At 48.4% G+C, this 23610-nt stretch overlaps 1 protein-coding gene across 1 annotated transcript in view; it reads right to left on the minus strand.

Annotated features, from left to right (window-relative positions):
* The window catches only part of pcsk1 (proprotein convertase subtilisin/kexin type 1), a gene marked incomplete at both ends in the record, with an annotated part of 48623 nt that overhangs the window by 4989 nt on the left and 20024 nt on the right, over positions 1-23610 (minus strand). The window contains 5 exons of the mRNA XM_080529359.1: positions 5231-5464; positions 5674-5774; positions 7383-7595; positions 8330-8502; positions 13267-13355. Coding sequence (XP_080385485.1) covers positions 5231-5464; positions 5674-5774; positions 7383-7595; positions 8330-8502; positions 13267-13355 — 810 coding nt within the window. The remainder of the gene's footprint in view (positions 1-5230; positions 5465-5673; positions 5775-7382; positions 7596-8329; positions 8503-13266; positions 13356-23610) is intronic.

The raw sequence follows: 23610 nt of genomic DNA on the forward strand, positions 1-23610 counted from the left end.
CACACACACACACACAGGTATGGACACACACACACACATGCACAGACACGCACGCATGCACACACACACACACTCACACTCTCTCACGCTCACACTTACACTCTCTCACACACACACACACACACACACACACACACACACACACACACACACACACACACCGGTCCAATACATGCGTTGAGTCTGTATGATGTACTTTCAGGATAGCTCAAAGGCCATGTTCTGCTAACATATCGGCTTTTTTAATGACATGCCCAAATAAGGACCTCTTTATGACATGCCCAAATAAGGACGTCCTGGGCTGGCAGAAGACTTCCTGTCCAAACTATGAAAGGTGTTCCTGAAGGGTATGATGGTTCTTAGTGGATATGATGATAGACCCATCCATAGACCCATTCAGATTCTTCTCAGCCAAGTGACATTTAACATGTTATAATCAAGATTCAAGTCAAAAGTATTTCAATCAGGAGAGACTTAATGAATTTGTAAAAAGGTTTATTGAGATAGGCCTCAATCTGGGATGACAGTTGTTCCCAATATGGGTCAGGTGAGATCAGTTGGTCCCAATATGGGTCAGATGAGACCTGGCCCCCTGGCAGAGGCTGGAAAGGGTCTTCAGGTGGTGGCAGGTGGTCTGGTCGGTGGTCTGGTCGCCTCCTGTCTATATTATTTGCCTCTTGCGGTTCATGTCTTGGCTGGTGCTTCCGCAAGTCCTTTTGACGCTCTGCTGAGGTCCTGCACATCCAGTCCATGAACGAGTCATTATCATGCCCATGGTCGGCAGGTTTGACACTCTGCTGGCTGCTGTGGCCCAGCTGAGGTCCTGCAGTCCAGTCCATGATGGAGTCAGGACCGTGTCCATGGGTGGAGGCAGGCAGGAATGCTGGAGGGTGAAATACAAATACAATGTATTTAAATAAACTCTATTAATCAGTCAATGTTGATGATCTTCATGTGGCAAGTTATACAGTAGAGTAAAACAATGTGGCAGATACACTGGACTTAATGTGGAAGTGCTTACATCCAGTGTACAGTGCAGAGTCACTAGACACAACATATCATATGCATTCATGAGTCTAAATAATACAAATTCCATTATATTTATATAGTTTTAGCACCTTTAAGACATGTACTTACCAGCAGCAGAGACTGTGGGGACAGCTGGCTGGAACTGGAAGACTAGAAAGTGAAATACAAATAAAATGAATTTATATAAACTGAATCAATCAGTAAATGCTGAAGAGCTTTATGTGGCAAGGCTACAGTATATATATATATATATATACACTGTATATATAGAGGACCTGAAATGTACTCACCAGCAGCACGGAGTATAGGTCTGTTCAGATGGCCATGGGCCTGGTTCTGTTGGAGGTGGAGATTCTGTCCCTGGGTCTGGGTCTGGTTCTGGTTCTGGTTCTGAGCTCCTATGAAATGATGAGTTAAGAAGCAGCGGAGGTCTTCCTTGGAGAAAGATCTCGCCAGAACGTCGTATATGTTTGGATCCAGAGGAAAAGGAGCACAAGGTTTGAAATGGCTCAGGTACTGTAGAATGTCCATCACATGCCTATGACATCACAATCAAGTTCTGTCATTGTCCTGGGTAACCAGAACCAGAGCAGTGGGTCAGAGATCTGGTCAGATTGCTATTGTGACATCATCAGCAGCACATGTCTCTGTAGGCTATGGAATCTGTAGCAGTCCTGTACTACATTACCCTACATGCTTTGCAATATCATATCTGGGTTGTTTGAGTGAAGTTTTATGAAGCAGTGTTCACTATGTGGCCACGTTGCAAAGAATTCGTTTTCTGTTGCGTTTCCTGTGTTCATGTGAAACCACAGGCTCAGTAACACAGATTTCCTGCAGGACCCTCCCCACCTTGCTATCTGCCACCTCCTGCAAACCCAGGAGTTGGAATGTGACTCTTTATATCCTTTCTAAGTCTGCGCTTACACACACACACACACACACACACACACACACACACACACACGTTAGATGTTTGTTTTATGGCAGCGGTGTGTATCTCTGTTAGTGTTTATTGAAACAGTGCTGCATCAGAAACAGATGCTGTCACGGAATACAGAAGGACTCCACATAAACATGGATATTACACACACTTATACACACACACACACACACACACACACACACACAAGTATATTCAGCCCATTGCAGCATCTACACAGTGTGGAGAGACACGCATCTCGTTCCTTCATGGTTCTGTGCTATTGACAATCCTCTACACACACTCTCCCTCTCACACACACACACACACACACACACACACACACACACACACACACACTCTCTCTCTCTCTCTCTCTCACACACACACACACACACACACACACACACACACACACACACACAGACAGACAGACACAGACTCACACTCACACTCACACACAGACACACACACAGACAGACACAGACACACACACACACACACACACACAGACACAGACAAAGACTCACACACACACACACACACACACACACACACGCACACACACGATTTGATGCTCACAGTCATTCATAAAGAATCAGGGTTAATCCCTATCCATTAGCCCAGGACATGAATGAAAGGCTTTCTGTGCCCATGCTGACATCCAGCAGGAGGGGGCTGGAGCAATGAGAGCAATGGAGAAGAACTTAATCCCCCGGATTATACACAGATGACGTGACCAAGTCAAAGAGGAAACTGGGTATCACTGCCATGGAGACTGGACACCAACAAGAACACCTCTGTAAGGAGCTGTTTGTTTTTTGTCAATAGCCTAGCAGTGACGACGTTTAGCAGTGACGTTGACAAGCTGAAGGTCGTCTGGTGGAGGCAGCGCTAGCAGCTAAACGTGTGCCACAGACTTCCTGAAACAGTTAATCCGACATGGAAGTGATTTAGCGAATCGCTTTAGCAGCTGAGCGCTCAACACAACACACACAAATACACATACACACACACACACACACACACACACACGTCATTTCCCTGATTATTTATTGTCACGGTTCCACATGAAAATATACAGATGGCATCTCATCAAAGAGAAGGTTTATTTCAGGATGGCATTATTAAAACAGTCAAAACAGAGGGTTCTCTTTCCAGACATGGGAAGTTAGTTTGCCCATCGGGTCAAACATGTCGGCCTTCCACAAGCTTCCCACAATAAGTTGGTGGAATGTTGGCCCGTTCCTGCTGACAGAGCTGGTGTAACTGAGTCAGGCTTGTAGGCCTCCACACTTTTTCAGTTCTGCCCACAAATGTTGTAGGATTGAGGTCAGGGTTTTGTGATGGCCACTCCAACACCTTTGTCGTCCTTAAGCCATTTTGCTACAACTTTGGAGGTATGCTTGGGGTTATTGTCCATTTGGAAGACCCATTTCGTGACGTTAGAATTATAAGGTTCTATCTAAATATTTGGTCAAAATTTAGTTTTTTACATAATCTGATCCATTAGGTGTTTATTAATACCTGTGTGGTGTTATTTTTAAAATGTTGACATTTTTTAGTTAGTAATTAATAAAATACAAAGGTTCCATCTCACAAAACATAATGGAATGTAAAAACGTTGACGTTCAATATCTCTGAACTACCCTAAACGGAGATAGAACCTTATCATTCTAAGCTCACGATTTGCAACCAAGCTTTAAATTCTTGGCTGATGTCTTGAGATGTTGCTTCAGCATGTGACACGGTCTGGTGAAAAGGTCCTCATGCTGGCAATTCTCAAGTGGCACAAATGACCAAAAAGCTTCTTTCCGTTTTTTCATATTACAAAAGTTTAAGTGTTGAAGAGCCACTCAATGTAACAAACAACAGTTTTAGGATCACTGTATCATCTGCTGTCCTGTTTACTGGGTTAGTGATACATGGCTTGTAAACAGAGTTAAGTTTTAGGATGTGCTTAAAAGCATCTAATTATGTGAAGTGATGTGTTTTTAGCATGTTGATGTTCTATCAGCATGTCGTGATTTGCTAACCATGCACTTAGATGTTCATAGCGATGTTCTTTCTTAGCTGCTAGCTAGCTACCAACCAACGCGATGGTAGCAAACACGTCGGTTTTGAATCAGAATGATTTTCTCCGGTATTCTCCGGGTTTGAGGTGTACCAACATTCAAAGAAGCATATCTTCTTCAACTATTTTCAGATTTCAATGTATGACACATAATTTGAAAGCTTACAATACAATACACTACTGAACAAACTGAAAACTGACCTTGCCCTACTTGGGGACTTTTTCACCAGACCCTGTCACATTATGGCAACATTTAAACAGGCCCTCAAAACCCACCTCTTTAAGCTTGCCTTCACCAGTTAACCCTCTCCCCCTCCCGTTCACATGTGTCCCCAGCACTACCTTAATTAGGCCCCTACACTTTATTTTGTTTATTTATTGTTTCTTTCTTTTTATTATTACTATTCTATCTTTCTATCAGTTTGTAAAGTGTCTTTGAGTGTCTAGAAAAGCGCTATATAAATCTAATGTATTATTATTATTATTTATTATATATCCACATAACTTTCCTTCCTCATGATGCCATCTATAGCCAGCTGAGCGGTGGTGTGATGGAGGAGGAGACGGGTTTGAACCCTGTCGGTCACATTAGCAGGTTTATCTTACTGGTTGGTTTCCTCCCTGCTCTGTCATTTCCCATCACACTGACACACATTGCCCACCCTTGAGAGGACTCGCTATATATTCAAAATGATGTCCACAGCGTTAGCACTAGAACTGCCATGAGGGGTCATTTGACTCCTGTGAGTAAAGCAAAATGTTATATCTTTGCACTCAATCTCATTTCAGGACACTCCTTTCATGACTTTTCCTAGATATGTGCGTTCTACCACCCAGTATCCTTAAATTTTCACATCAGGATAAGCTAATATAATGCTATTTTGATTTTTTTCTGTGTAGGAAGCAGGCTAATTTACAAGCGGCCAACTAGTGGTCGTTGTGTGTAAATAGCAGCTTGAGCATTGTAAAGAGGCGTCTCTTTTAGTAGGTAAAAAGCACGGCTGTTCTAGTGTTAATGCTGTTCTAGTGTTAATGCTGTTCTAGTGTTAATGCTGTTCTAGTGTTAATGCTGTTCTAGTGTTAAGGCTGTTCTAGTGTTAATGGTGTTCTAGTGTTAAGGCTGTTCTAGTGTTAATGCTGTTCTAGTGTTAATGCTGTTCTAGTGTTAAGCACATTGCAGCTTTGAAGAAGACAGCGTACAGTACCTTGGCTGGAAGGTCTCGTCCCTGACAATGCACTGCTTCTTCTCTGGGACGTGCTTCCAGGCCGCCGGGTCGGCCAGGTCCACCAGGGCCTTGGCGTTGAGCAGGCCGAAGCCAAACCTGCTGTTCACCATCAGCCCCGCCCCGTTCCTCTTCCAGCCTGGGTTATTGGCCAGCGGGTCAAACTCAGACGTCCACACCACCAGGTGCTGCAGGTCGCGCCAGGTCAGGTCAGGGCTGGGGGGGGGGGGGGGGGATAGATGGACAAATGAAGAAGAAATCAAGTCACAGCCAATGAGGAATGATCAAGAGTGCATAGGGGTGACTGTGGCTGAATGTGGCCCAGTGTGTTATTGTCGCATGACTGATAAGAACAAGGTGTCTGTGTGTGTGTGTGTGTGTGTGTGTGTGTGTAGATGTCGTGAGGAACATTGTTGTTGACTCACTTCTGTTCCAGAGCCAGTGCGAATATCCCAGCAGCCAGCGGGGCGGAGGCGGAGGTCCCAGTGTGAGTCTCTGTGCACTCGTTATGCAAATCAGCACTGGTCTGCAGGACAGAAACACAGTTACTATGTTACTAACCCTAACCCTACCACCACAGCTACCACCACAGCTACCAACACAGCTACCACCACAGCTACAACCACAGCTACACCACAGCTACAACCACAGTTACAACCACAGCTACAACCACAGCTATAACCACAGCTACCAACACAGCTACCACCACAGCTACAACCACAGTTACAACCACAGCTACAACCACAGCTATAACCACAGCTACCACCACAGCTACCACCACAGTTACAACCACAGTTACAACCACAGCGACAACCACAGTTACAACCACAGTTACAACCACAGCTACAACCACAGCTACAACCACAGTTACAACCACAGTTACAACCACAGTTACAAACACAGTTACAACCACAGCTACAACCACAGTTACAACCACAGTTACAACCACAGTTACAACTTACAACCACAGCTACAACCACAGTTACAACCACAGTTATAACCACAGTTACAACCACAGTTACAACCACAGCTACAACCACAGCTACAACCACAGTTAAAACCACAGTTACAACCACAGCTACAACCACAGTTACAACCACAGTTACAACCACAGCTACAACCACAGCTACAACCACAGCTACAACCACAGTTACAACCACAGTTACAACCACAGCTACAACCACAGTTACAACCACAGCTACAACCACAGCTACAACCACAGCTACAACCACAGTTACAACCACAGTTACAACCACAGTTACAACCACAGTTACAACCACAGCTACAACCACAGTTACAACCACAGCTACAACCACAGCTACAACCACAGCTACACCACAGCTACAACCACAGTTACAACCACAGTTACAACCACAGCTACACCACAGCTACAACCACAGCTACAACCACAGCTACAACCACAGCTACAACCACAGTTACAACCACAGCTACAACCACAGCTACAACCACAGTTACAACCACAGCTCCATCATTTCATGAAGTGAAAGGAAAACACATCAAAACACATCAAGGCGAAGGAAGCAACGCTCCTACAGTAACATGCTGTCGTGTGACATAACAACGTTGTAAAAAAAAACAAAAACAGTATCATCTAACATCTTAAAGTCATATTAGGTCCAATGTGACAAATGAGGATCCGGGTGTGAGGTAGACAGACCTTATAATAATAATAATAACAATCATAATCATAATCATAAGCATAATCATAATCATAATCATAATCATAATCGTAACCATAATAATAACACAGAAACAACAAGCAACAGATAACATGAGCACATAGAACGAACAGGCACAGGGAACAATTAACACAGCAATGTCCAGGGGGGGAGGTGGGTGGCAGGGTTAGGGGAGATGGTTAGGGGTAGGGGAAGTTGTATGCATGTCCAGGGGGGGAGGGGGGGTGGCAGGGTTAGGGGAGATGGTGAGGGGTAGGGGAGGTTGTATGCATGTCCAGGGGGGGAGGGGGGGTGGCAGGGTTAGGGGAGATGGTTAGGGGTAGGGGGGGAGGGGGGTGGCAGGGTTAGGGGAGATGGTTAGGGGTAGGGGGGGAGGGGGGGAGGGGGTGGCAGGGTTAGGGGAGAGGGTTAGGGGGTCTTGAACTCGGACTCACGATCCTCTGGTCGGTGTAGTCTCCGCTGCTGTAGGCCGTGGCCAGGGTGGAGGAGCACTTCTCTGCGTACCAGGGCGACAGGCCCTGCTGGGAGGCGCTGCTGATGGAGATGGTGAAGATGCTGTCTGTGTAGCCGTCACAGTCACAGTTGTCCCCCTGACGCCCGCCGTTACCGGAGGCCCACACGAAGATGGAGCCCTTCCCCCCGCGGCCCTGTGGAGGAGAGGCACAGGAGCGTCGTGTCAACGGCCCAAAAGCCCTTGACCATTACTCCTCACAGAGAGGACGAGGAAGAAGGCGAGGGGTGTCTTGGCAGACAGCTCCCGTCCTTTATTCAGCCAGTTTGACCTCATGAACTCTGGGAGGTTCCCTGACAACTAGAAATATATTCAAGAAAGGGAGAAAGGGAGGTCCTACCCAGTATTAGTATAGTGTTAATAAAGGGAGGTCCTACCCAGTATTAGTATAGTGTTCCTAATAAAGGGAGACCCTACCCAATATTAGTATAGTGTTCCTAATAAAGGGAGAACCTACCCAGTATTAGTATAGTGTTCCTAATAAAGGGAGGCCCTACCCAGTATTAGTATACGTAGTGTTAATAAAGGGAGACCCTACCCAGTATTAGTATAGTGTTCCTAATAAAGGGAGACCCTACCCAGTATTAGTATAGTGTTCCTAATAAAGGGAAGCCCTACCCAGTATTAGTATAGTGTTAATAAAGGGAGACCCTACCCAGTATTAGTATAGTGTTCCTAATAAAGGGAGACCCTACCCAGTATTAGTATAGTGTTCCTAATAAAGGGAAGCCCTACCCAGTATTAGTATAGTGTTAATAAAGGGAGGCCCTACCTAGTATTAGTATTAGTATCCCTCAATCCATTCCTCCATTCCAACTACTGCGTTATATAATATGATGCTCTTTGGATGTAAAAAGAGCTTTTTGTCACCTTCTGGATGCCGTACTCAAAGGCCTTGGTCGCCAGGCGCCCGGGGCCCTCCACTGTCTTGCCGTCGTCGTTGGGTCCCCAGCTGGCGCTGTAGATGTCCACGTGGTCCGGGCTGAAGCCGATGGAGCTGGCCTCGATGGCGTCCGTCACGATACCGTCCAGCATACGGATCCCTGACAGGAAGGAAGCAAGGTCAACGGTCTCAGCACACGTCTTCTCTGTGACCTCACTTCCTGTTAACAAACATGCAACAACAACTATCCTCTCTACACAACTATCCTCTCTACACAACTATCCTCTCTACACAACTATCCTCTCTACACAACTATCCTCTCTAAACAACTATCCTCTCTACACAACTATCCTCTCTACACAACTATCCTCTCTACACAACTATCCTCTCTACACAACTATCCTCTCTACGCAACTACTCTCTCTACACAACTACCCTCTCTACACAACTATCCTCTCTACACAACTATCCTCTCTACACAACTATCCTCTCTAAACAACTATCCTCTCTACACAACTATCCTCTCTACACAACTATCCTCTCTACACAACTATCCTCTCTACACAACTATCCTCTCTACACAACTATCCTCTCTACGCAACTACTCTCTCTACACAACTACCCTCTCTACACAACTATCCTCTCTACGCAACTACTCTCTCTACACAACTACCCTCTCTACACAACTATCCTCTCTACACAACTACTCTCTCTACACAACTACCCTCTCTACACAACTATCCTCTCTACACAACTACTCTCTCTACACAACTACTCTCTCTACACAACTATCCTCTCTACACAACTACCCTCTCTACACAACTACTCTCTCTACACAACTACCCTCTCTACACAACTACCCTCTCTACACAACTATCCTCTCTACACAACGACCCTCTCTAAACAACTATCCTCTCTACACAACTATCCTCTCTACGCAACTACTCTCTCTACACAACTACCCTCTCTACACAACTATCCTCTCTACACAACTACTCTCTCTACACAACTACCCTCTCTACACAACTATCCTCTCTACACAACTACTCTCTCTACACAACTACTCTCTCTACACAACTATCCTCTCTACACAACTACCCTCTCTACACAACTACCCTCTCTACACAACTATCCTCTCTACACAACGACCCTCTCTAAACAACTATCCTCTCTACACAACTATCCTCTCTACACAACTACCCTCTCTACACAACTACCCTCTCTACACAACTATCCTCTCTACACAACGACCCTCTCTAAACAACTATCCTCTCTAAACAACTATCCTCTCTACACAACTATCCTCTCTACACAACTATCCTCTCTACACAACTACTCTCTCTACAGAACTATCCTCTCTACGCAACTACCCTCTCTACACAACTATCCTCTCTACACAACTATCCTCTCTACACAACTATCCTCTCTACACAACTACCCTCTCTACACAACTATCCTCTCTACACAACTACTCTCTCTACACAACTATCCTCTCTACACAACTACTCTCTCTACACAACTATCCTCTCTACACAACTATCCTCTCTACACAACTATCCTCTCTACACAACTATCCTCTCTACACAACTATCCTCTCTACACAACTACTCTCTCTACACAACTATCCTCTCTACACAACTACTCTCTCTACACAACTATCCTCTCTACACAACTACCCTCTCTACACAACTATCCTCTCTACACAACTATCCTCTCTACACCACTATCCTCTCTACACAACTATCCTCTCTACACAACTATCCTCTCTACACAACTATCCTCTCTACACAACTATCCTCTCTACACAACTATCCTCTCTACACAACTATCCTCTCTACACAACTATCCTCTCTACACAACTATCCTCTCTACACAACTATCCTCTCTACACAACTACTCTCTCTACACAACTATCCTCTCTACACAACTATCCTCTCTACACAACTATCCTCTCTACACAACTATCCTCTCTACACAACGACCCTCTCTACACAACTACCCTCTCTACACAACGACCCTCTCTACACAACGACCCTCTCTACACAACTATCCTCTCTACACAACAGGCACGTGCCGTGAGCTTTTAGATTGGGTAAGCATAAGATATAGAAATACACATAATTACACATCCACGCTATCAGTGAACGCAGTTTCAAGGAAATGCAATTTTGATGCCCGAGAACCCGCTAATAAACTGTAGTGTCACTTTGTGATCAGATTACCAAAAACAAAAAAAACAGTTGCCAGTTTCGACTATATCAGGGGTGCTCATTGTTCAAACTTTTTTGAACCAAGATCTTTTCAAGTAGCCAGCCTGCTGAAATCTACAAGTCCAGTTTCAACATCGCAAACGCACACATGCACAACACAGACACACACCGTTTCCAACCTCCATAGTAAACTCACAACACACTTTCTTTTCACACTTTGTCACACAGGCACTTGACATCACATCACAAACCCTCCCTCTCTATCTCTCTCAAACACTTTTGGTCCAGAACCACTGGCACGGACAGCGACATTAGGCCTATCTCAGCGATTGATTAAGCAGCTCTCTCTCCAAACACAATGGCACAGGCCTATTCAAAGGTAAAAGCAGAGGAAGTCTTAAATAAGAAGCCATAACCAGCAGCACAGCAGTACTCAAACCATATAAACAAGCACAGATCGCCACCAGCCTCGCGAATCATATAAATCATATAAACCGCTCATACCAGGCTTGCTGGAACCCCCTAGCGACTCTCCCTTTCTGGGTGTGAAGATCGGTGAGCGGTGGCTTCGGGCGGCATTTAGCCAGTAGTTCTGTTTTTCCAGTCCAGTCCAGTCTAGGAAATCCCTTTTGGTCGCTGACAGTAATGTCCATATTCACAAAATCAAGCAAGTTATCCTTATTGATTATTATTATTTCGATCGTTTGAGCTAGCTAGCATAAGCTATTCTGCCGGGCGAGAGGTGAAATGTTAAGTGACTTGAAAGTGATAAGAGCCAATCAGTAGCTCTTATCGGAATTAAAGAACTACTGATTGGCTGGTAAGCATGCTTACCCTGGCCACATTAAACAGCGGGCTGAGGCATCGGAAAAAAATAAAATAGACATTTTCACGCATTCGAATGTACGCGAGGGAAAGCAGAGAGAGAAGTGCTTATAATGCAACGCAATGCAAGCAGGCAGAGTAGGAAGTGCTTACTCCTGCAGGTGGCGCTAAAAATGCAACGTCAAAATGAATGACTCCTGCTGCCCTGGGACCTAAAATACGACTCTTTTAATGAAAACAAACAAACGGTTACATGCACTTTTATTTAAATATTTTCACTGTCCTTTTTTATTTTTTCGTTGGGTAAGCACTGCTTACTATGCTTATATGGACGACACGTCTTTGCTACACAACTACCCTCTCTACACAACTACCCTCTCTACACAACTATCCTCTCTACACAACTACCCTCTCTACACAACTACCCTCTCTACACAACTATCCTCTCTACACAACTACATCCTAGTCACAGACTTCATCTCTCCTAATCACAGACTACATCTCTCCTAATCACAGACAACATCTCTCCGAATCACAGACTACATCTCTCCTAGTCACAGACTACATCTCTCCTAATCACAGACTACATCTCCTCCTAGTCACAGACTACATCTCTCCTAATCACAGACTACATCTCTCCTAATCACAGACTACATCTCTCCTAGTCACAGACTACATCTCTCCTAGTCACAGACTACATCTCTCCTAATCACAGACTACATCTCTCCTAATCACAGACTACATCTCTCCTAATCACAGACTACATCTCTCCTAGTCACAGACTACATCAATCCTAATCACAGACTACATCTCCTCCTAGTCACAGACTACATCCCTCCTAATCACAGACTACATCTCTCCTAATCACAGACGACATCTCTCCTAGTCACAGACTACATCTCCTCCTAGTCACAGACTACATCTCCTCCTAGTCACAGACTACACCCCTCCTAATCACAGGTTGATCGTGTGTGGCCAGCAGCACTAGGAGTTCATATCGCTTTCATATCCCATGTCAGGGAAGATGTTCTTTCAATGTATTCAAACACGGACAGCGGTTCAACTGGCGTTGGCTCCAGTGCAGAGTTTATATGGCTACCGTGCCTCCAACCCAGTCTTTTTTTTACAACTGAGGTGACAAAATGCTTTTAGCCTGAATAATTATGGCCAAATCAACAACACCAACAATATCAGGAAGAAACAGGAAATCAAGCTAACCCCACTGATGCAACCACTTCCTGGTATGATACTGTTTATGTCAAGTGGATATTTCATCGTCTTTTAAGTAGACTAAGCAATTTTGCGCAATTATCCCTTCAAAAAGCGGGTCACCATCAGGAAGTCTTTCTTCCAACTGCTGCCTGTCTGTCCTAACAAACACACCCACACACACACCCACACACACACACACACACACACACACACACACACACACACACACACACAGACACACACACACACAGACAGACACAAACACAGACACAGACACAGACACAGACACAGACACAGACACACACACACACACATACACACACACAGACACACACACACACACACACACACACACACACACACACACACAATTTGATGCTCACAGTCATTCATAAAGAATCAGGGTTAATCCTTATCCATTTGCCCAGGACATGAATGAAAGGCTTTCTGTGCCCATGCTGACATCCAGCAGGACACACACACACACACACACACACACACACACACACACACACACACACACACACACACACATACCCACACACACACATGCACCTCACCTCACCTCACCTCACCTCACCTCACCTCACCTCACCTCACCTCACCTCACCTCACCTCACCTCACCTCACCTCAGCTCACCTCCCAGCTCACCCAGGTACATTTCCTAGTCTCTTACCTCCGACCTTGGAGTTGTACGCCACCCCGACTCCACATTTGTTGTTGTCTGCCTGCATGGCAATCTCCCCCGCGCACCTGGTCCCATGCCTGAGGACAGGAAGTAAAAGACACATTTACAAATGATTATAAACTGAAAAAACAACTTACAAATATGCCTTACAAATGGTTTCTTTTAACAGAAGTGCCTTAGGTTTCAAGTGGTTTTAGACTAAACATGACCTTTTGTGAGAACCTTTTTTTAACATAAATGCCTATGAATTATGAGTTTAACAGTTTTTCTTTTGTTTAACAAACATTAAGTGGCATTATATGGACATTAACCCTGCCACATGCTACAAAGTATGAGGCACCAGACTGTCCAGGCTAACAAACAGATCCAGCCCTGACCTTCAGCACCTATCCCCCTCCCTCTTCAGCACCTATCCCCCTCCCTCTTCAGCACCTATCCCCCTCCCTCTTCTGCCTCCTCACCAATGACTTCACATCCAATAAGCTCTTTCAGGATATTGAAACATGGCAGATGACACCACCATCGCAGGCCTCATCTCTGGCGACAACTAAACAGCCTCTTACTGCTCAACATTTACAAACCGTTTCATTCTGAACATCATCATTGAGTAATCTTAATTTGTTATGTACAGACGTTATTATATTAAGCTTTAGAAAAGATCCAGTCTACCCTAAAAACCCTTGAAATAGTTCCAGCTTTTTTGCTAAGAATATTGAATATATCGATTCTGTGGGTAAACCTAATATTCGGAAAATCAAGGTCCTTAAATTGCATGTCCGTTTGGATGCTTCTGTGAGATACAAATAGTTTGATGGCTGCACCCAGAGTACTCTGACAACAAAAGAGTGCAGTAATATGGGTGGGGAGGGGGTGGGCTGTATGTGTGTGTTTGTATAATCCTCACAGCTGGAATACAGTGAGTCATCACAGGTATTGTCTGAGAGAAAGAGAGAGAGAGAGAGAGAGAGAGAGAGAGAGAGATCATTGAAACCATTGAGAGGATAGCAGTATTCAATGTACTACTGTAGATGCTTTCCAACAAATAAAATGTTCCCTTGCACCAGTGCTAATTCAAATTTGTACGCCATCTTTCAAATGGAATCCCACTTTTTCAAATTCTATAGCCTTCGCCCCCGTCCATGGTCACTCGTTTGACTGAACTGCCAATGCATCTGAAACAGTGACGGGGTCCATTAACACGCTCGACAGTGTCGACGCACACAGAGCCTTCTGACGCACACGGCTGGTCACGACACCCAAACTGATTTTTTGTGTTTTTCCCCTCAACGCTTGCTTACACTCCTATACTACTACTATTGCTCAACACTGCTCAACATTGCTGTTGTGTTCTATTGCTATACACTTTGCCACCTTATGTTATTGTTTTTATTCTTATTATATTGTATTGCATTGTTGATTGATTTATAGTTGTTCGCTGCATTTTTTGGGGGGGGGCAGTCCCACTCATATTTTTCATTTTATTGACAGATACAGTAGAGATTTTTAGACAGGAAGGATGGGTGAGAGAGAGAGGAGGGATGACATGCAGGATATGTCCCCGGCTGGAATCGAACCGGGGACCCTGCGGTTATATGGTCAACGCTTAACCCGCTACGCCACCTAAGCACCCCATTCGCTGCATTGTTGAAGAGCTCGCTTTCCCTACGCATTAAATACATTTTCATTGCGTCGTCTACAACTGTATTCTATGTGATAAATAAACGTTCACTTGAGTCATTAGGATACGTTGTTACAGGAGTGTGTAGGAAACAAATAAGAGAAAATCCTCTTTTGGGAGAGACTGTTGATGAGAGGAAAATACAACAACAACTCATTATGACATCAGCTCACATTGCCAGTCACAGTTGGAGCTTGTGTGTCAGATATGGCCATGTTCAGTCAGTGAGACCCATGGGTGAGTGTTAAGCTTGGCTTTCTCTCCCCTACTCTTATCTTGTGATCATCAGCATATAGGATGCTGTACCTGCGGTACCAGGTGGATTACATGGCTGTTGTGGTCAGACTGCATGGGACCAGATCCATGATGAAAAGCATATTCTCTCTTAAAGGGGCAATCTGGGATTGGTTGATTGATGTTTGTACTACAGTATTGATATATAGCCATTGATTCTTAAATAATGTAACTTACACCTTAAGTGCTCCTCCTGAGACATGTACTGCCCCCCAGCACTGCGTCTCCTGAAGACACCCGCTTTTCCCCTCTACGGTGTCCCCTAAAAACTTCTATTGACGCCCTTGTACTGTTTCTCTGTTTCTCCAGTGTTTATGAGCTGGATTAGTCTTCCGGCTACGACTGGTGGATTGATGATTCACTTGCTTAGTCAAATGTATTGATTGTAAGTCGCTTTGGAATAAGGCGTCTGCTAAATGCAAAAAATGTAAATGTAAATGTTATAAATGCTTCCTGAGCTTAGTTCAACTGCCTTACCCCATCACAACCAAAAAAGCTTGTTGTTCTCTATTGTTTGTAAACAATGTTACTGTAAACAAATGTGACACAATATAGTTACTGTTAACACGGTACAATATAGTTACTGTTAACACTGTACAATATAGTTAATGTTAACACTGTACAATAGTTACTGTTAACACTGTACAATAGTTACTGTTAACACTACAATATAGGTACTGTTAACACTGTACAATAAAGTTACTGTTAACACTACAATATAGTTACTGTTAACACTGTATGTTATGAAGGCCCACAATTTAGAGCCAGTTAGTTTCCCCAAATCAGCCCTATTTTGCCCCTGTTATTTCCTTAATTATTTTCCATACTATTCATGTACGTTTTCATGAAGGTGTATGTATTGTTATTGTAATTGTATAAGTTCTGTCTTAGATTTGTTCAGTATTGTGCAAGCGCCAGATTAGTGGGCGTGGTTTTGATTGGCGTACGTGACTTGATGTATGTCCGGTTGGTATATATAGCTACGGAGGTGGTCTGTGCGTTAGAGTGAAGATGAATGAGAGGTTGCTCCTGTCGGTCACGGAGTCGACCAAGCATAGCTGAATTCAGCCTCGTCAGGGTGAACTCATTGCGGTGTGCTGTGTGATGCTGTCTAGGAGACCTGCCTTTAGCATCGACTGTTAATCGTGGATCACTGGCTACCCGCATCGCCGCGGGAGTTCGGAGTTTGGTGAGTTAACAGCGCTAGCCCAGTTTAGCTGTGTCACCGTTAGCCAGCCTTGCTAGCCGCCGGCTGCTAACGTTGGCACATAGCGAGACCAAGGCCAAACAAAGCCGTCGCCTCCGAGGTGGATTGCGACCGACCGCTAACACCACCGGAGCTGACCGTGGACCACCGGACCTGAGCCATTCACACCTCGTCGTTTGCTACGAAGACGCCCCTTTCCCTTCAAATTGCAACGTCACTCCCCCCCCTTATCTGTTGCCTTCCTCGAATCACATACGAGCTCCAACCAGGCCTCAACGCGCTCATTCTCAGTCCGGGACTCTAAGCCTTTTCAGGCCAGGTACTGTGAGTGAGTGAGTGAGTGTGTGTGTGGCCGGCGGGGAGGGAGTATATTGGGATGTATATATAATTTGTATAAATAAATGTGTTTGTTTATATTTGATACATTGCTGTGTGTTAGTTGTCTGTATTGTTTAGTTTAACAGCAAATCTAGTATTGGGTTTAAGTATTGTCTTATAGTGTGATTAACTGAGTTATAGCTTGTATTATAATATATGATATATATATAACTGTGATATGCTAGTCTAAAGGGTTGCTGGCGCCCCCTGCCTCTATCCTCCTACACTGCCGATTTAGCTCAGAGTTAGTTAGATAACCAGCCCTTCCTAAAATTCTACAGTCCTTTAGCTACTCCCTGGTTACAATTGGTCCTTCGAGCCGGATAGGTTGTGTAGTGATAGCATGGCTGAGCGCAGCCAACCAGACAAGACAGTTACCCCCCCTTCTCCGCCCCCTGAGCCAGAGCCACGACCACAGAGAGTCCCGCGGTTGCCTCAGAGGTTACAAGAGTATGAGCTTGAGCTCGAAAGCTCACTGAGTGGTAGTGAGGAGCGCACTCCACGGGATACAGTGGTCGGAGAGGCCGAGGTGTCCGCCGGCGCGCGGGTGGCTAGCACCGAGACAGCCATCAAAGAGCACCAGCCTGAGGATGAGATGGCAGAACAGCAGGGTTTTGCCGTAGAAACGGAAGAGCAGGAAGGAGAGGCCCGGTCTGACAGCGCCTGCGGGCGGAAGAGGGAGGGCCTCAGCCTTAACGATCTGCCTCCCAGTACGGCGCGCTCGAGACCTAGCTCCTGCCGTTCAGTGGCTTCCTCCCGGTCCAGGGTTTCCGTGGGCAGTTCTGCCTCTGGGGCGGATAGCATGCACTCCAGAGGGAGTAGTGCCGCGCTGTCAGAATGTATGCGCCACCAGGCCGAGATGGCGTTAGAGCGGGAACGCCTCCAGTTCGAGCGTGAACGCCTCCAGATGGAAGGAGCGGAACGTGCGGCGGAGAGACAGCGCCAGGAGGCGTTAGAGAGGGAACGCATCCAGTTCGAGCGCGAGCGCCTCCAGATGGAGGGGGCGGAACGCGCGGCGGAGAGGCAGCGCCAGGAGGCGCTAGAACGTGAACGCCTCCAGATGGAGCGCGACCGCCTCCAGATGGAGAGAGAGCAACTGCACGCGGAGAGGATGGAGGAAGTGATGCAGACCATGCGCGACGTGTGCATCAGCAGAGCTCCGTCGGCCCGTAGCTCCAGAGCATCATCCGCACGGCCCTCTCGAGTGCCATCTCCTGAACCCCCCGCCGATGGCTCCATGACCCCCGCCATGACTGTCCAACTACAGGCCCAGCTGACCACCTTGAAGGAAGAGGACCAGGGACCCGACCGCTACGCGGCCCAGAGGGAGCCAGCGTCGCTGCCCGGGAGGGGAGCCATTCCCCAAGAGCGTAGCACACCCCTAGGTCCTCCAGTGAACCAAAAGGCATGCAGGCCGGACACCCAGACCGTCACTCCAGCCCCGATCATCCACTACAGGATGTTTCCCCAGGTGGAGGGACCCAAGTTCCCCTTCTTCAAGGACGAGGACAGGAGCCAGTATGTGGAACTACGCATCTGCCTAGACACGCTCTTGGACGACTCCTGCTCAGAGTCCTACAAATATGCGATTCTCCTTCAGCATGTGAGGAACCCCAGAGCCCACAACATGGTTCTGGCCCATGCCTCCGCACCGACACCTTACACCAGAGCGCTCGCCGACTTGGATGCCCGCTACGGTCGTCCCTGGAACCACGCCCTTGCTGAACTGCAAGCCCTCGAACAGCAGGCCCCCATCAAGGATGAACGGGCGCTGGATGACTTCGCGCTCCGCGTGCACACCTTGGTTGGAATGCTGAAGACGCAGGGCCCAGCTGGCGCCAGCGAGATCAACAGCACCTCCAACGTAGAGTGGCTGCTCCGCAAGATCCCACGCTTCCGGCAGGAGAGGTTCCGGCGACAGCAGCGCGTTCGTAACCCCGGGAAGTTGGGTCTGAGCATGGCTGACTTCACGGAGTTCCTACTGGAGGAAGTGCATGACACCAACGTAGACGCCATGGGTTACGCTGAGCCGAAGCAGGAGAGGGAGAAGGGAGACCGCTGGGACAGGCCGAGCTCGAACAGAGGACGCCCAGTAGGAGTGCTGCACACGGAGGAGGAGCCTCGGAGAGAGAGGAAAGCCCGACCTGAGGGAAAGGATTCCTCTCAACCCCCTCAAAAGGGACGGAGAGGTCCACCGCCATGTCCGTACTGCACCAGCGAGCACTGGTTCAATGAGTGCAGTGACTTCAACAACCTGAGTACCGAGGCCAAGCAGAGGTGGCTCGAGGAGAACAAGAGGTGCTGGAACTGTGGGCGCGACCATCTGGCTAAGAACTGCACCTTGAGGAGAAAGTGCAACCGCTGTGAGGAGGTCCACCTCAACATCCTACACGAGGTCTCCCTCGCCAGGTCCACGGAGGGCACCAGAAGCCCTAGGTCCGGTAGCGCACCGGAAGAGGAAACACCTGTCTACTATCTAGACCCAACCCAGAGCAGCGGCTCCAAGGTCCTACTGAAGGTGGTGAAGGTCCGACTTCACCACAACAACGCTGTGTACGACACGTACGCCGTTCTAGACGACGGGTCGGAACGGACCATCCTTCTCCAGGAGGCAGTGCGCCAGTTGGGGCTCCAAGGGACTGAGGAGAAGCTGACTCTGCGCACGATACGTCGCGACCTTAAAGAGGTCACCGGGGCGAGAATCAACTTCTCTATCTCCCCGGCGGGGCGGCCGTCGGACAGATATCGGCTTCAGAATGTCTTCACCGCAGACCAGCTAGCGCTCTCCCGCTACGACTACCCCCTGGAGAGATTACGCGCAAGATATTCCCACCTACGGCGAGTAGACCTACATCCGATAGAAGGAGCGGAGCCAACCCTTCTCATCGGCTCGGACAACGCTGCACTGATCGTGTCGCTCCGTCCTCCGCTGAGAGGACCACGAGGCTGCCCGATGGCTGTTAAGACTGCGCTTGGGTGGGCCCTCCAAGGCGCTACCGAGTGGAGAGATAGAGACGGGAGAGCTACGTCATCCCTCCATGTCCGAACCGAAGAAGTGCAGACCATCAACTGCCTTCACACCAGTGTGGACTCCATGAATGCGGCGCTACTAGACAACGTCCAGAAGCTGTGGACGCTAGACGTTGCGCCCTACAAGAATGAGAAGCTCTACGTACGGTCAAAGGAGGACGTCTACGCCATAGACCTCCTTAAAGCAAAGACAGTGCGTATCGAAGTCCAGGGCGTGAAGAGATACGTCACACCACTACTCCGAAGAGAACCCATGCCAGAGTTTCGAGTATCCCCTCGAACCGTCCTACAGTGTCTGACCAGCACTGAGAAGCGTATGAGGAAGGACGAGGTCCTTGCTGCTTCTTACAGAACGGAGATGAAGAAACTGACGGAGTCCGGTCTGGTGAAGAAGCTTGAGCCAGCCGAGGCGAACCAGAGTGCCGAGTCTTGGTACCTCCCGCACCACAATGTTCACCACAACGGGAAGAACCGAGTGGTCTTCAACTGTAGCTACCAGGTGGGGAAGCTCAACCTCAACCACTATCTTCTCCCTGGTCCAACCTTGACCCCAGCCCTCTTGGGAGTTCTGGTGCGATTCCGTCAGCAGCCGATCGCAGTCAGTGGTGACATTAAGCGAATGTTTCACCAGGTCAGGATGTTGGAGGAAGACAAGCCACTCATGAGGTTTCTCTGGAGAGAGGACCCGAGCGACCCCGACCCCTCTATCTACCAGTGGGAGGTGCTACCCTTCGGGACAACCTGCAGCCCCTGTTGCGCCACCTATGCGCTACAGACTCACGCCGCGCAGGAGACGGCACCTCCTGGAGTGTTTGACGCCGTCCATAAGAGCTTTTACGTGGACAACTGCCTCCACAGTTCGAAGACAGCCACGGAAGCCCGCCAGCTAGTCCAGGACCTGCGTGCTCATCTCCAGGAGGGTGGATTTGAGATCTGCCAGTGGGCCAGCAACGACCCGCAAGTCATCAGAGACCTCCCGGAGGAGGCCACCTCGACCAGCAGCGAGGCTTGGGTCTCTCACTCACCAGATGATGCTCAGGAGATGACGCTCGGACTTATCTGGCAGTTCCAGACCGACACTCTACGCTATCGCAATAAGCCTGCCAAGCCCCAACGCGTCACGATGAGAACGATATACAGCACTCTAGCGAGCCAGTACGACCCACTGGGATATATCGCTCCCTTCACGACGATGGCCAAGGTGCTTGTCCGGGAGCTGTGGGCCCAAGAACGAGGATGGGACGATCCTCTGCCTCGTCACCTAGAAGAGAAGTGGAAGGCCTGGGAGCAGGAACTTCCCACTCTCCAGCACATCAAGCTGCAGCGGAGCTACTTCCCTCCCTCCACGGACCTAGAGAGGAGTGTCATCACGCTACATGTATTCTGCGACGCCTCGGAGATGGCGTACGGCTCCGTGGCATACGTCAGAGCGGCAGAGCTTGGAGGTGAAGTCCACGTCTCGTTTGTCCTGGCACGTTCCCGAGTGGCGCCAAAAAAGCAACAGTCCATCCCAAGACTGGAGCTGTGTGCTGCCCTGAACGGCGCGCAACTGGGAAGGTTCCTGCTCGACGAGCTCCAGCTACCTCTGATGAGCGTCACCATGTGGTCAGACTCAACTACCGTCCTCCAGTGGTTGAAGTCCAGCTCATGTCGGTATAAGGTGTTCGTGGGCACCCGAGTTGCAGAGATTCTGGAGTTGACTGAGGTGAACTGCTGGCGTTATGTAGACACCAAGAGGAACCCTGCTGACGTCATCACGAGAGGGGCAACTCTCCAGGATCTGGCTGAGCCCCACCTGTATCACACGGGACCAGACTTCCTACAGGAGCGGGAGTCAGAGTGGCCAGCCACGCCGGCGTTAGCAGAAGACAGAGAGGACAAAGAGCTGCGTAAGACGTTGTTCTGCGGAGCCACCCAGGTCGTAGACCCTGAGACTACTCCGGGAGAGGAGTGTGAGACGCTCGAAGAGCTGCAGAAGAGGATGTTCTGCTCCAAGGCCGGTCTACCCCTAGATACTACGCTCAGCGCCGAAGATTACACCGCGGCGGAGCTCCTGGTGCTGCAGAGTGCCCAACAGGATGCCTTCTCCCGAGAGCTGGAGTGTCTCGAGAAAGGGAAGCCGATCCCCTCGGACAGTAGACTCCGCGGCTTAGCTCCAGAGCTCGACGGTGTTCTCATTCGCGTGGGTGGCAGACTGCGCCGCGCTCAAGATCTAGACCTAGACACGAAGCATCCCATCGTGCTTCCCACTAAGCATCAGGTCACCAGATTGGTCATCAAGCACCATGATGACAAAGTGCAGCACGCGGGTGGAGAGCGTGTCTTCGCGGAGGTACGACGGAGATTCTGGATACTCCATGGACGGGAGGCGGTACGGAGATATCAAAGGTCCTGCTCGGACTGCCAGAGGTGGCGAGCCACGCCGCCGCAGCCCATGATGTCCGATCTGCCCGAGGACCGGCTGCGACTGAGACAGGCTCCGTTCCACTCTACTGGGGTCGACTGTTTCGGGCCACTCCTAGTCCGAAACCGGCGAGCCTCCGAAAAGCGGTGGGGCATCATCTACACGTGCCTGACGACGAGAGCAATGCACCTTGAAGTTCTGCACCAGCTCACAAGCGACAGCTTCCTCATGTCCTTCAAGAGGTTCACCTCCAGGCGAGGGACCCCTAAGACCCTCCGGTCGGACAGAGGCACCAACTTCGTCGGTGGTGAGGCCGAGCTGAGGGCGAGCTACGCTGCGATGACTGAGGAGGCCCGTGACAGACTCGCCTCCCAGCAAGTGAAGTTTGAGTTCAACCCCCCAAATGCTCCACACTTCGGGGGAGCCTGGGAGCGGGAGATTCGCTCAGTAAAGAACGTCCTACGTACCATTCTCGGACAGAAGGTGCCTACCGATGAGGTGCTCGAGACTGTACTAGCAGAGATTGAGGGCATCTTGAACTCCCGGCCCCTAGGCTATACCTCCAGTGATGTAGCAGATCTGGATCCCATTACGCCCAACTTCTTGCTGATGGGGCGGCGAGACTCTGCACTGCCTCAGGTAGTCTACGACCCTGCAGAGCTCACCGGAAGAAGATGGTGGAGGCACAGCCAGGTGCTCGCGGACCAGTTTTGGAGGCAGTTCATACTGCACTACCTGCCGACCCTGCAAGTCAGGCAGAAGTGGACGAGGGAGAGAGACAACTTGTCCGAAGGTGCCGTGGTACTGGTGATCGACCAGTCCCTTCCACGCGCCGCCTGGCAGACAGGCAGAGTGACCAAGGTCCTGCCGGGTCCGGATGGAAGGGTGCGGACGGCCATCGTGGACGTTGGTGGTCGCACTTACACCCGACCTGTGGCACGCCTGATTGAGCTCCCTCAAATTACAAAGGACACTATCACCTCATACCTCACGCTGCTAGAGCAGCCTAGCCAGTGTGCCTTCCATAGTTAAATGAAACCGAGGGTTTCATGGGGCGGCTGTTATGAAGGCCCACAATTTAGAGCCAGTTAGTTTCCCCAAATCAGCCCTATTTTGCCCCTGTTATTTCCTTAATTATTTTCCATACTATTCATGTACGTTTTCATGAAGGTGTATGTATTGTTATTGTAATTGTATAAGTTCTGTCTTAGATTTGTTCAGTATTGTGCAAGCGCCAGATTAGTGGGCGTGGTTTTGATTGGCGTACGTGACTTGATGTATGTCCGGTTGGTATATATAGCTACGGAGGTGGTCTGTGCGTTAGAGTGAAGATGAATGAGA

Source organism: Nansenia antarctica (assembly GCF_963989245.1).
Source record: "Nansenia antarctica genome assembly, chromosome: 4".
Lineage (NCBI taxonomy): Eukaryota > Metazoa > Chordata > Actinopteri > Argentiniformes > Microstomatidae > Nansenia > Nansenia antarctica.